This window comes from Geotrypetes seraphini, chromosome 16 (assembly GCF_902459505.1).
Source record: "Geotrypetes seraphini chromosome 16, aGeoSer1.1, whole genome shotgun sequence".
NCBI classification, from domain to species: Eukaryota; Metazoa; Chordata; class Amphibia; order Gymnophiona; family Dermophiidae; genus Geotrypetes; species Geotrypetes seraphini.
Window position 1 is genome coordinate 26,166,402 of NC_047099.1, and position 14,805 is coordinate 26,181,206.

At 44.5% G+C, this 14,805-nt stretch overlaps 1 protein-coding gene and 1 non-coding gene across 2 annotated transcripts; one reads left to right on the forward strand and one right to left on the reverse strand.

Moving 5' to 3' along the window:
- The first annotated feature begins 3,319 nt into the window (after positions 1-3,319).
- SNAPIN (SNAP associated protein) lies at positions 3,320-6,724 on the forward strand. The gene is made up of 4 exons (XM_033923528.1): positions 3,320-3,536; positions 3,674-3,720; positions 4,694-4,812; positions 6,132-6,724. The coding sequence occupies exons 1-4, from the start codon at positions 3,430-3,432 to the stop codon at positions 6,225-6,227; spliced, it is 369 nt and encodes a 122-aa protein (XP_033779419.1). The 5' UTR covers positions 3,320-3,429; the 3' UTR covers positions 6,228-6,724.
- Positions 6,725-14,667: 7,943 nt separating this feature from the next.
- TRNAM-CAU lies at positions 14,668-14,739 on the reverse strand. Its single transcript has one exon. It is a non-coding gene; the product is annotated as a tRNA-Met (tRNA).
- Positions 14,740-14,805: the final 66 nt, after the last annotated feature.

The window sequence follows — 14,805 nt, forward strand, 5'->3', positions numbered from 1 at the left end:
AAATGACATCACAAATGAAACTATAGATAACCTCTCACACATTGATAGAAATCGAAAAATAGACCACCAGCTTCAAACTAAAACTAAACACAGAGAAAACAAGTCTTTTTGACAAGCCCCAACGACAAAATAACGAAAACATCGTTAAAAATAAACGGCCATGAATATCCAATCGCCAAAACCATAAAAGTACTGGGTATCGCTCTAGATACTCACTTAACCATGGCTGACCACACAAACCTTCTGGTGAAGAAATGCTTTTACACGCTGTGGAAACTAAGGACTATTAAAAAATACTTTGACACAACATCCTTCAGCTTATTGGTGCAGTCACTGATACTATCTATCCGATTACTGGTGCAGTCACTGATCTATCTACCCTAGATTACTGCAACATTGCCTACCTGGGTATCCCCCCCAAAAAAACAGTACAAAAATTAAGATTAGTGCAAAACACTGCAGTTCGCTTGATCTTCGGACTGAGAAAAAAAGACCACATTAGCTCTTATTACAAAAAATTACATTGGCTACCCGTGGAGGCACGAATACTGTTCAAATCTGCATGTATCTGCTTCAAACAAGTCTGAGGCCTAGCACCTTCCTATCTGCAAACACACTTCACTCTACACAACCCCACACGTACTACCAGAAACAAAAACATATTTGCCTACCCAAAGATCACAGGCTGCAAATACAAATTGTTCCTTGATAGAACCTTCATGTTCCAAGCAAACAGACAGCAATCCTGGCTGGGAAACCACATAAAGTCAGACAGACCTACAACACATTCTGAAAATCAATTAAAACCGCTCTATTTGACAAATTCCTTGCCCAATCAGATGACCTCTCTCAGGTATTCTTTCCCCTTATAATCCCAATGTATTATGTAACATCTTTCTTCTTTCATGTATTCTTTCCCCATGCTTCTCCAATTTATTATGTAACATCCTTCTTGCATTTTGTAATTCGCTGATTGTCCAGCCTTCTTTCTATGTGATCCGCCTAGAAGTCAGTTTGACTATGGCGGTATAGAAAAATAAAGTTATTATTATATTATGTTACTCCTCTGAGCAAACATTTATTTATGACCGTGATTGGTATAGGCATCTCTACTTCATATTGGTTTGGTGGCCCTTGATGCTTGGGTACCAACTATAGGTGGAGCTAAGGAACTGAAAAAGGAACTCAATGAAGTACAGAAGAGACACAGAGAAAAATCCAAACTGGATTCTTTCTGCAGATGGCATACAGCCATGGGGGACACTGCCTATTTGTCTAGAACAGTGGTCCCCAACCCTGTCCTGGAGGACTACCAGGCCAATCAGGTTTCCAGGCTAGCCCTAATGAATATGCATGGAGTAGATTTGCATTACCGTCACCTCCATTATATGCAACTATCTCTCATGCATATTCATTAGGGCTATCCCAAAAACCCAACTGGCTGGTGGTCCTCCAGGACAGGGTTGGGAACCACTGATCCCGAACCCTGTCCTGGAGGACCACCAGCCAAGTTGGGTTTTTGGGATAGCCTTAATGAATAGGCATGAGAGATTTGCATATAATGGAGGTGATAGGCATGCAAATCTCTCTCATGCCTATTCATTAGGGCTATCCCAAAAACCCAGCTGGTTGGTGGTCCTCCAGGACAGGGTTGGGAACTACTGGTCTATAATCGCTCACTTATCGACTGGAAAAGAGCTTACTACCAGGGTAAGTACATAATCTCTTTTTACATTGCACTCACAGTCCAATAAATGATAAGAATACAGGAAAGTTTTAAAATATTGATTAGCTTCCAAAAAGGTTGTAGAATTCATAGAGGATGTGGTTACAATGGTTTGTATAAGTCAGGAGTGGGCAACTTTGGTCCTCAGGATTTTCCTAATTAATATGCATTGAAAGCAGTGCATATTAATTGGGGAAATCCTGAAAACCTGACTGACTTCTGGCCTTTGAGGACCGGAGTTACCCATCCCTGGCATAAGTTCTTGGAAAAAAGGGCCATTGTCTGTTGTGATAGATATAGGGAAAGCCATTGTTTGCCCTGGGAATCTTACTATTTTACATTCTGCTAGGTATTTGTGATGTGGATTGGTTACTGTTAGAAGCAGAATACTGAACTAGATGGAACATGGATGGGTCTTATCCAATTTTTTATGTTATGTAGTACAATACTACTAAACCAGTGGTTCCCAACCCTGTCCTGGAAGACCACCAGGCCAGTTGGGTTTATGGGATAACCCAATGAATATGCATGAGAGAGATTTGCATATAATGGTGACAGGCATGCAAATCTGTGCCATGCATATTCATGAGGGCCATCCCCAAAACCCGACTGTCCTGGTGGTCCTCCAGGACAGGGTTGGGAAACACTGTATTAGACTGTTTACTTTATGGCAGGGGTGTCCAATGTCGGTCCTCGAGGGCTGCAATCCAGTCGGGTTTTCAGGATTTCCCCAATGAATATGCATGAGATCTATTAGCATACAATGAAAGCAGTGCATGCAAATAGACCTCATGTATATTCATTGGGGGAAATCCTGAAAATCTGACTGGACTGCGGCCCTCGAGGACCGACATTGGACACCCCTGCTTTATGGTGTGCCTACTTCAGTGATCACACTGATTAAGACGGTAACATTTAAACATCCAGTTCCAAAACATTTCATAACATCTTGTGGATTTAAAGCTACCAGATGATCTGCAATCCCCGAGTGGCACTTCTTTAGTCAAGTCACTGACCTTTTCTTCAAAGGACAGCAACCAGACGCTATCCTTCCGAGGTATTCGTATTCTGATCCAAGATTGGATCAAAAAACAGTATCCACCCAAACTGCATGCTATTTGATTGCGGTCTGCTACAACCAGAACGCAACTACTCCCACGCATTAATGCTCACAGGCTTCGAGCTATACTATAGCAACAACGAAGATAAATGTTGAGGTATTGAAGGTCACTGTTCACACTTTGGTCTCTTAGTGAGACCTTTAGCTTATGTGGCTGAAATGTCCACGGAGAAAAGAGAGCTGCGTAACTGCAGACAGCTGCATCCGATCGACCACCCAACCTGGAGCAGAAGCATGCCGCACAGTAGGGAAGGGAAAGGCTGGGACTTGTCAATCTGCTTTTTTTTTTTATCGTCACACGTTCAAAGCAGTTTACATTTGTTCAGAGAGCAATGGAGAACTGAGTGCTTCGCCCAGGGTCACAAGCGCTAGGATCCGATCCCATGATCGCAGTATTGGCTACAACAATGGGAATTTGTCTTCGGGGGCTAAAACACCCGCCTGCAGGAACGCAGCCGTATTTGACCCCCGTCGTTAGGCAGCAGCATTTGAGCGAAGCAGCTGCGCAGGCGCTGCGCGTGACGTGGCAGACTCCCCGGTCCCCCGTTTCCGGCGCTGCGCGTGACGTCAGACTTGGCGGGCGATGGCGGTGGCCGGGACTCCGGCGGCTCGAGATGTCTTTTCCGAGGGCTTGCTGGAGCTGTTGCGCCCGGCCGTGCAGCAGCTGGACTTGCACGTGCACGCCGTCAGGTAGAGGGGGCGAGCGAAGGAGGGGCCCGGATGGACGCCCACGCCCTGGGCTCCCGGTGCATTGCGGGGGTTGTAGTCTGGGGGAGGGGAGGGCATGGCAAGTGGGAATCTTCTGATCACGTGTCTTTTCTTTGCAGAGAAAGCCAAGTGGACCTGCGGGAGCACATCGACAACTTGGCAGCAGGTAGGCGTCAGAAGATCCTCAGGGCGTGCAATTGGGCACTACAAGCACCATTTCCTTTTTTTTTTTTTTTCAAAATCTTTATTCATTTTAATACATACATCAAGTGTACATTAAATACAAACTATCATAATACATTATCACTTGAAAATTCCATCACAATGTGTATCTAAAAGCTTTATATCCCACCCCCCTCCCATAACCATACACAAATAATAAAATTCATATGTATATTAATCATTACAATCAACCTTCAGACTGTGTATTCTACTATTGGACCTAAAATGCATTAGGAAGAGCAGCCCCAATACGCTCTGCACTTACTGTACAGCACCAAACCCAGGTCCAAATGCTTGCTATACAGTACTTCACCAGAAACAGTCTCTGAATGTAATACACTGCTAATATGCACAGACCTAGTCCGCTCATGGGAATCAAAAGAAGAGGAGGAGATAGTGGATGGGATAGGGATTGAGACTTCTATACCGCCTTTTTGTAGTTTTACAACCACACTCAAAACGGGCTCACGGTCTGTCTAATGTACCTGGGGCAGTGGAGGATTAAGTGACTTGCCCAGGGTCACAAGGAGCAGCAGCACGGGGTTTGAACCACTGCGCCACACTCTCCTCCTTAAAGTAGAAACCCGCCAGGATAGATACGGAAAATACCTGACAAAAAAATTGTACGCTGCTCTTAACATCTCCGATGTAGGGTGGTTTATCAAATACCAATATATATAAACATTCCTTGCGCTTACTGTGCAGGACGAAAGTGCAGAGCTCAGTCCCCACACACATTGTGCTGCGTGAGTCTCAAGAGTTGAGTCCATGTAGGTATATGGCAGGAATTCCTGAGACACAAATCCCTGCCTCTCAAGCACCTAAAGCTGTATATCTCTTTTCCTATCATTAAGCAATGCACTCACCCCAAGGACCTCTCCTTCCCTGAGACTGATTTGCCTTTCCTCCCCAACCAGAGCTCTGCCGCATAAACGAGGATCAGAAGGTGACGATGGACTTGGATCCTTATGTGAAGAAGCTGCTGAATGCGAGGCGGCGAGTAGTCCTCGTGAATAACATTTTACAGAACGCACAGGTGAGGGTAAGAGCTCTTTGAAGCTTCAGTGCCAGATAAATGGAACAAATCTGGTTTTCTTGGCAAAGGTGGGCTGTGTCTATCTTCTCGCTGCTGCTTTTCTTCCTCCCAAAAGTTGCCGGTAAGTTAAGAGGAAGGGGAGCGTGTGTGTATCAGGGGTGGGCAGGGAAGAGGGCGGTAGAGGGGCTTCGCCGCCCCCGGGCGCCACTCACCCTCACTACACCGCGGCATCTGCCTGCCGTAACACATGGCTGACAGCACAAGAATAGCATTTGAATACCAGGTGACGTGTGCTCCACTTTATAGATCTCTCTGCCACTTGCTGTGGGACACAGACCCTACATTCTGATCCCTAATATGTAGGTAATGGGGGTGGGCTTAATTGACTCTGTTTGATGTCTCTGGGGATTGCCCTTGCTTATGCTGCTTCCAATACCAGGATGGCTGCCAGGACCTCTCAGCAGCCATTTTGGCTGAGGAACCTGCAGGGTCAAGAGCAACTGGGGATTGCTCTTGCCCAGAAGACGCCACTAGATCACCAGGCCATTTAAAGCAAAGGTAGGTTCAGAGAGGGTGGGGGTTGGGTGGCCAGCCGGCCAATTGGCTGGCTCTCTTCCAGGATCGGGGGTGGCAGTGACGGCTGGCCTGGGAGGCCCTGCAAGGTTTTCAGTTCCGGTTTTGACTGGAACCAAAACCATAGAATCTGGGAAATCTCCATTATAGGGGGAAAGGGGGGTGAAGTACTACTGTTCATGAAAGAAGAGCAGTGCTCAGAGGTGATCATATATGATGGTCCTAAGGTGGTCAAACAGGTAGAAAAGGCAATGATGAAAGCCAGAAAGATGCTTGGGGGCATGGAGGGGGGACAGCCAGCAGGAATAAAGGAGGTGACTGAGTCTTTAATGTCTCCATGGCATAAATACATAGGAAGCCCTGGGACAAGGAGGAATAAAGGACAGGTGAAAGGGGAGAGACTTAGGAGTAATCTAAAGAAATATTTCTTTACAGTAAAGATGGTGGATGTGTGGAACAACCTTGCAGTGGTGGTAATGGAAATGCGGACTGGATCTGAATTCAAGAAAGCTTGGGAGAAGTTCAGATGATCTCCGAGGCAGAGATTCTAGAGATTAGTAGTTGGTGTGGATAGGCAGACTGGATAGGTCGTAGGATCTTTCTCTGTGACATTTTCTTTGTTTCTATGTACAGAGGATCTCTGAGGAAGAGGAAGGGATTGGAGAGATTAGTAGTTGGTGAGGATGGGCAGACTGGAGAGGCTCTATTTATTTGCCATCAGTTTTTATGTTTCTTCCATTTCACAGGAGCGTCTGCGGAGACTAAACCATAGTGTTGCTAAGGAGACAGCACGGAGGAAGGCTTTACTGGAGTCTACAGCTGGATGCTCGCCCAGTACCTGAAGATGCCCCTGTGGGAAGGAAGGGATTTATTGTTCCAGATGCATGTTGCTATGATGTGATAAGTGATTCTAGGGCCCTGTCTGTGATGCTTCATATTACGTGAACACAGGCCTAAACACTGGTTCCCATTTCCCCCACACAGGTTCTGCACAGTGTTGGCTCTGGGATGTTTTACTGTCTGCCAGCTGTTCATCTATTTATTCTTGTATTCTCTGTTTACCTAGAAAGCTTGGGGGAGGGGAGAAGTGAACCCTTTGTTCTAAGTTGTAAAATATAAAGTGTGAGGAGTGGGATGTACCTCTGATTCTAAGGTATGGCATAGGAAGCTGGGGTAAGGGTGTGGTCCTGCAGGAAAAGTCCTTACCCTCTCCCATATAGTACATGTACCATGCCTAAAGCTTAAGCCATGTTTTCCTCTGTATCTCTATTGTACTGAACAAAAGGGAATATGATTGTAAAACTTAAACATGGAAAATAAAGTTTAATGTTAACGTGTGTCTTTGCCTAGATGGCTTTCCTTTTCTGACTTAGGTGCCAGAGCACAGGGAGAAAATTGCCCTGAATGTTCCCTTTTCACTGGCTTGTGCTGCTGTAGTCACGAGGGAGGTGCTTTGAGCTAGAATTTAGGCCTTGCCTGTTCCTGATTAGTTAATTTGAGGATGGGGGAACAAGACATGCTGGAGATCATTTCTTTGGCAAGCTTGAGTAGCGTCTAGAGGAGTGGTGCTGTGACAGAGGAAGAGCTCTGAAGATACTGCTGGTGATCCTCTTGAATTTTCAAAGGTGAGGTGGGAGAGCTTCAGACTGGGGGCATGGCAGAATGTCCTTCATTTCTTCCCGCAGGGGCTCCTGAAGCTGTCCTGCTTGCCCCCCCCCCCTAACATTTTTGATTTAAAACTGAAAAATGCTGGATTGAGGACAGGGAGGAAGGGATAGATACTGAACGGGAGGGCAGTGGGGAAGAGAAAGAGAGATGGTGAAGCCAGGTGGGTGGGGAGGGAGAGAGAGATACTGGATGAAAGGGCATATGGTGGGTGGGAAAATCAGGAAGGGGGAGGAGAGGAGAGGAATTGGGGGCTCCCCAGCCATTCCAGTACCAACCCTGCCTAAGGGGTCTAGGATGATTCAGCAGTGGCTATTTCAGCCAGCCCAGTTCAGCATGGCCATTGTAATGGTGAGTGCTTACCTTACTGAAGCTGCATGGTTTGAAAGAAAAGGGGAGGGGGATAGCTCCCCTTGCCCCATTGGTGCTTCTTCCTTTCTCTTCACCCACCCATAGTCTTCTTCTGCCTCCGCATCATCTGGTGACTTCAAGGGTTGGGAAAAAAAAAAAGGTGGGGCATCATCACAGAACAACCAGGCGCAGTGTATGGTTTCCCTTTATATTGGAACAGAAAGTTGTCCAGAGGGAAAACTTTCAGGGTAAAAGGTTGACTTGAAGAGGGCATCTTAATATTAAGAGAAGAAACATTCCGTGCTGAAAGGACCATGATGAAACGGCTGCGATGAATTGTTTCATGCTGAAAGGGCCATGCTGAATTATCCCATTCCCGCCTAAGAGTCCTGCTCCCTCTGACTACCTTCCATTTCAGAACAGCTGGTATCTCCCCCCCACCGAGAGCTGCTGGTGCTTCTGCCCCCCATTCTTTCTGGACAGCCGCTAGTGCCACTGATCCCCATCCCCTCGGAAAGCTACTGGTCCCATTGCCCCCTCCCAGTAAGCTCCTGGTGCCGCTGCCCCCTCCCCCATATAGCTGCTGGAGGAAAAAAAAAAAAGAAATAGTGAATAGAAAGGAGGACCTGGAAACAGTTGACAGCACAGGACTGTAGTCGGGGAAAGAGAAGATTAGAAAGAAACTCACCAATCAACAAAGATAAAATAAATGATTTTATTTTTAGTTCAGTAATTAAACATGTCAGTTTTGAGAATTTCCATCTGCTCTCTATATTGCACTTTACAGGGGATGCTTTAAGTGATTCATCGTGTGATTACACATTTTAATTGATTTACAGCCCTATTACAAAGGCATTGTAACATTCTCATTATTGTTTTCCATTCTTTTCTGATAATTCCTAACTATTCTATTTACTTTCTTAGCCGCCATATCATCAGCGATGCTACTTCAATCCTTTTCCTTGTTGGTGACTCCTAACGTGGAACCCTGCATCACTTATTTATTTATTTTAAAGGCTTAAAGCCCACTTAAACCTAAGCAGGTTCCAAAAATACATAGAAATTACAAACACAAAAATACTAAACAGTTACAGTATATGAGATGCATCTACTTCATGTTGTTAATCACTGCTTCTCACGCACCTAAACAAAAACCTCTTCAAATAAAGATGTTTTTAAAAGCTTTTTAAATCTCTATACATCATTTTTTTATATCCTAAGTGGTTTACATTCAGGTACTTTAGCATATTTCCCTATCTAGTGCAGTGTTTCTCAACTTGGTCCTTGCCAGTCAGGTTTTTGAATATCCGCATTGAATTTGCATAACTTGATTTGCATACACTGCCTCCATTACATGCAAGTTTCTTTCATGCATATTCATTGTGGATATCTTGAAAACCTGACTGGCAAGGGGGGGTACTCCAGGACCGAGTTGAGAAACACTGATCTAGTGTACCTGGGGCAATGCGGGAATTAAGTGACTTGCCCAGGGTCACAAGGAGCAGTGAGGGATTTGAACCCACAGGGTGCTAAGGCTGTAGCTCTAACCCCTACAACACACACACAGTCACAACTGTCCAACCAGATTGTTCCACAAGTTCACCCCTGCCACTGAGATGGCCATGACTAGTATTAGCATATTTCACCTGCTGTATCCCATCCACAGACAAATGCATCACCTCTTCAGATCTCAATGACTGACGTGGATGATACAACGTCATAACCAAGGCACTCCATGACGAGGTTATAATGCCGTTGTACAGATCCATGGTGAGACCCCATCTGGAATACTGTGTACAATTCTGGAGGCCACATTACCACAAAAATGTGCTGCGAGTTGAGTCGGTTCAATGAATGGCCACTCGGATGGTCTCAGGGATCTACCGTATGAGGAACGGCTGGATAAATTGCAGCTATACTCACTCGAGGAACGCAGAGAGAGGGGTGACATGATCGAGACGTTCAAATATGTCACAGGCCGTATCGAGGTGGAAGAAGATATCTTCTTTCTCAAAGGTCCCGCGGCAACGAGAGGGCATCCACTGAAACTCAGGGGTGGGAAATTTCATGGCGACACCAGAAAGTACTTCTTCACCGAAAGGGTGGTTGATCGCTGGAATAATCTTCCACTAAAGGTAATTGGGGCCAGCAGCGTGCCAGACTTTAAGCCAAAATGGGATTGGCATGTGGGATCTCTTCATAGAGGAAGTTAGGGGTGGGTCATTGGTGTGGGCAGACTGGATGTCAGTTTCTGTTTCTAATAGCCTGAAAAATCAGCACTAGCACTTTAAATATTCTGTAAAATCTAATAGGTAGCCAGTGTAGTTGTAACATGCTATAATTTGTTGACATGCTATAGTTTGAGACATGCTATAGTTTGAGACATGCTATAATTTGGGACATGCTATAATTTGGGTTCCTCTTTCCCACAAGCATCACTTTGTTCACATTAAATGTCATCTGCCATTTTGATGCCCAGGCTTGCAACTTAAAAACTTTGAACAATCTTGTGTCATCGGCAAATTTAATTACCTCACTAGTTATTCCCATCTACACTGAGAAAATAGAACAGATCAGCTATTCATCCAAAGAAATGGATAACTACTGCAGGATAGTGCTGCCCGATTTGAATCAATTCACTTTGGTGAATTGATTCGTTGTCTGAGAAAATTGGACTCGCTGATTCAGCAACCAACCAACCCCCTCAACCTCCCCCCCCTTCTGGTGATACCTGACATACCTCCGAGACGTTCTAAAGCATCCACGGCAGCGGCAATGGACGGTCAGCAGTAGAGTTTCAGAATTTGATTAAAAAAAGTTATGCACAAAACGATGCATGAAATTGACATTGTTGGTAATGACCCAGGTTCCACGTTTGAAACTAGACAAGAGCTCAGGGTGAGGTTTTATTTAAAAAAACCATGTCCACTCCTTTCAAGACAAAAAACTCCCTAATATCCATTCCTCCCACCCATTCCCCTGTGTAGCAGCTTTCCATTCCTCCCTTCCCCCTGTTCAGTAATTTTCCATCCCTTCCTCCCCCACCACCGTGAGACCTGACATACCTTCGAGGCCTCCCAAAGCAACAGCAACAGCATTGCTCTAAATGGGCTGCTCGCGGCCTGCTCCGCTAGGGCTTTCCCTCTGGCACATGATGGCAGGGGACGGAAAGCTGCTACAATGGATGACTGAATTTAGACTAAAGCCTAATTCAGAAAAAAATGAAATTTTTTTGTAGCTTCACCTCACTCGTTTGATACTAAAACATCATTACATTACATTAGGGATTTCTATTCCGCTATTACCTTGCAGTTCAAGGCGGATTACAAAAGAATTATCCAAGATGTATTACAACAAGAACTTACAAAAAAAAAATAAAAATTGGTCATTTTCAAAAAGAGTGAGAAATGGGTAAGGTTATTTGTTTGGGGTAGTTGGCTTTAGTGAGAGGTGGAGTTTGAGACTTGCAGTATTATTTCTTTTTTCAGAGTTTTCTTGAAGAGTATGGTCTTTATTTCTTTTCTAAAAGTCTTGTAGTCGAGGGATGCCGTCAGTAGATTGGCGATTTGGTTGTCTAATTTGGCTGCTTGAGTGGCCAGGAGGCCATCATATAGTTTTTTCCGTTTGACCTCCTTAATTGGGGGGTATGAGAATGGGATATGAGTTTTTCTATGCCATAGTGTATCAATAAACTTAGTTATCCTATTCAATCTACTATGAAGGTTCTGGGTATAATACTGGACCAGGGTTTGACTATGAAGGACCAGGTGGACTCTTTGGTTAGAAAGGGTTTCTTTACTCTTTGGAAGCTTCGGTCCATTAGAACGTATTTTGATGTTTCATCATTAAGAATTTTGGTAAAATCTCTTATAGTAAGTCAATTTGATTACTGCAATATTGCCTACTTAGCAATTTCTCAGAAGAATATGCAACGATTGCAAATGGTGCAAAATGCGGCGGTCAGGTTAATTTTCAGGTTTAGGAAATACGATCACGTAACACCTTCCTATCAAGTGCTGCATTGGTTGCCAATGGAGGGGCGTGTTAAGTTTAAATTTGGTTGTTTTTGTTTTAAGGTTTTATTTGGTTTAGCTCCTAAATACGTAACTGAGCTGTTCTCTTTTGAAACCAACAGACATAAGAGAAGCTCACACCTGAATTTTATTTTTCTGCCAGTTAGAGGATGTAAACTTTAAAAACATCATCAATATCTTTTTTCATATCAGACAGCATTATGGGGCAAAGATCTAGAACAATTGCTTTTGCTTACCGATACTTATGGGGAATTTAGGAGATATCTAAAAACATCTGTTTTTGAACTACTTAAGTAGCTGATTTGTAAAATTTTATCATGCAATAATCAGATCTTTTTAGGGTTTTGTAGTTATTGGCTTTTAACTTTTTTTTTCTTTCAATTTTGTTCTATTTTTAACCATTGTACTTTACAGCCTTGCGGTATATAAATTGTTATTATTATTACTATACAGGGGAATGGGTGTGAGGGGAGAAAAGCTGCTATTCATGGGGTTGGGTGGAAAGGAAAGATGCTGCACAAGGGAGAGAGGAAGAATTGGGGTGGATGAGAGGAAAGGAGAGAAGTAGAAAGGGGTGAGAGGGAGAAATCCTGCATTTGGTGGAAGGGAGGAAGACATGTTGGACATAGGGTAGAGGGCAAGGAGAGATGGTGCATGGGGAGAGAGAAATGTTGCACATCGTAATGGAGGGAAGGGATAGATGCTGCATGGAGGGGAATAGAGAGGTTTGACCGAGGGCACAAGGCAGGGAGAGAAGGTAAACAGTGGAAAAGAAACAAATATTGGGTACGGCAGTGGAAGGTAGAAAAAAAATTATTTTCTATTTTGTGACTAGTTTGTTAGCCCGTTACATTAACGGGTGCTAGTAACCCTTCTTCCTTATTTTTTTCTCCCCCCTGTCCAGCAACACCCCCTCCTCTTCTCTGCTCCCACTGTCTAGCAGTAGGCCTTTTCCCTTACTTTTCCCTCCCCTCTTCTCCATTGGTTTTACCTCCCCCCTGTCCAGCAGCACCTCTTCCCTACTCCCCCTGTCTATCAGTAGCGCTTCTCCCTAACTTTTACCTCCCCCCTGTTCAACAGCACCCCTTCCCTGCTCCCCCTGTACAATAGTAGCCATTATCCCTTCCTTTTACCTTCCCCCTGTCCAGCAGTACCAATTCCAGCAGTCTCTCCCTATCATCGGGCCCTCTCCTCTTCCCGTAGCCGGGGTGCCTGCAGTGGTGCCTATCTCCAACGCTCACACTCTCTCCCTGTCCTCCTGCTCCAGGGTGCTCAATTTATCCCCCCCCTCCCTGAAACAGACGTTAGTGTTGATTGCACAACTGCGTGCAGCGGTCCTTCGCTTCCTGTTTCCTGTGGGTAGTGTTTGTTTTTTTTTTTCGTGTAGGCCGGCTTCCAACCGCCACGTGCACCGCAAACAGCTGCACATGCCGCAAATGGAATATGGCTACGGAGTCAGACACCACGGTGGCAGGGATCACGGTGTTGTAAGTGCGCATGTGCACTTAGGGTTTTATTATAGAGGATTACAGTATGTCAGATTTGAAATGTGTACCCTGCCAGAGTTGGTGTAGGACAAGGAGCATGAGCTAGAACCTAACAGAGAGGAAAAGTCTTTATTATATCACAGCGTCGGCATGGGATTGGAGAGGGAAAGGGGGGTGGGTGGAAAGGTTATAAAATAAATTCACCAAGACGTTTGAAAAAAGAACACCCAAATGGGCAGGAAAATAGGCCAAATCGAATCAAAACTCGAATTCAATAGGCCAAATTGAACCAAAAATTTTTTCCCTGAATTAGGCAGCACTACTGCAGGATCTTTTCTGTCCTGTGATGGTCCAGCTGTAAAGTCAGATCTAACAATATTATATAAAGAAAAAGCAAGCACTTCTGCTTACCGCATTAGCTGGTACAATGGCTAATCTGTGCTCAGAAATCTCTTAGAGTGGAAGAATTAGAAGTACACAAGGGAGAGCAAACTGATGGTATTGCTCGGTTTTATTCTAAAGTGATGCATTTAGAACAAAGTATGAGTTTTTGGAAAAAGACATCACATTTTCACATATTCTGCCAAAGCCCTTACAAGTTACCCAGTTAAACATAATACAATGACAAATATTCAGATTGAACAAAAATATGAAATACTGGGCAGAGCTTTGGGTTCTGGCCCTGAAATGGCTAAGAAGAAGGAACTTTTAAATTAAATCAGTCATTTAAAGGTTGGCCCCATCAATCAAAAAAGTGTTCTGCTGTCTATGTCTGCATGATTAACTTGCATATGTTTTGTGCCTTCCCATGTTATATTTATTTGACAGTATTACTGAAAGTGCTTTTAAACCTTTCAACTTCCTTCTCCTCCCTGAGGAATCTCATGTTGTCAGGTTTTCTCTCGGGACCATTAACCTCCTGATAATTTTTAAAAGTTGTTAAGCGGCAGCGGCTGGGGGTAGCTGGATACAGGAGGGGAGAGGAGGAAGAGCCTGAATACAAGAGGAAGAGTGGGGCAGATATGCTGAATGGAAGGGGGACCATTGGATATAGGAGGTGTTTGGGAGGAAGAAAAGGGCTGAAGACTATGAAGGAGAGATGCTGAGCATCTTAATGGAGAGGCGATGTTCAGAGCTAGGGAAGGATGTTGGATGCTTTGATGGTGGTGGATCATTGTGGGAAGATAGGTAGGGGAAAGGCAAATGGATGGGGTTGGAGGAGGAACTTGATCGTCCCCTAAACCAGGGGTGTCAAAGTCCCTCCTCCAGGGCCACAATCCAGTTGGGTTTTCATGATTTTCCCAATGAATATGCATGAGATCTATTTGCATGCATTGTATGCTAATAGTTCTCATGCATATTCATTGAGGAAATCCTGAAAACCCGACTGGATTACAAAAAACTGGATTACAAACAAACAAAAAACGAGAGGGATCAGGCCCCCTTGGATATCTGATTCCCAAGAGTAGGATCCCTGTCCTAGGAAGATTTGTACCAAGTAGAAAGAACCTATGACTGATGTCATGAGCTGGGCTGCAGAGGTACCTAGTGCTGGACAGTGAGAAATACTGGCTGACACTGGGCTGCACAAAATACTTTTGAGGCTAGTAATACTGAGACTGCTCATTTGATGTGGAATGGTAAGGAATGTATCTCCTTAAAATGCTGGAATATATAGGAAAAAAAATAAATAAACACCCCAGGAATTTAAACAAACAAACAAAAAAAAACCCCACAAAACTTTTTAGCAGAGGATGGTTTCGATCCATCGACCTCTGGGTTATGGGCCCAGCACGCTTCCGCTGCGCCACTCTGCTTTCTGTTGAAATAGCTTTCTCCTCCCACTCATATGCCTAGCACGGGAACCATCACGTGGTATGAAA

Coding starts and splice junctions, on each gene's coding strand:
- SNAPIN (XM_033923528.1), top strand. CDS start 3,430: ATGGCGGTGGCCGGGACTCCGGCGGCTCGAGATGTCTTTTCCGAGGGC. Junction 3,537..3,673: donor TTGCACGTGCACGCCGTCAG/GTAGAGGGGGCG, acceptor TTTTCTTTGCAG/AGAAAGCCAAGTGGACCTGC. Junction 4,813..6,131: donor ACATTTTACAGAACGCACAG/GTGAGGGTAAGA, acceptor TCCATTTCACAG/GAGCGTCTGCGGAGACTAAA.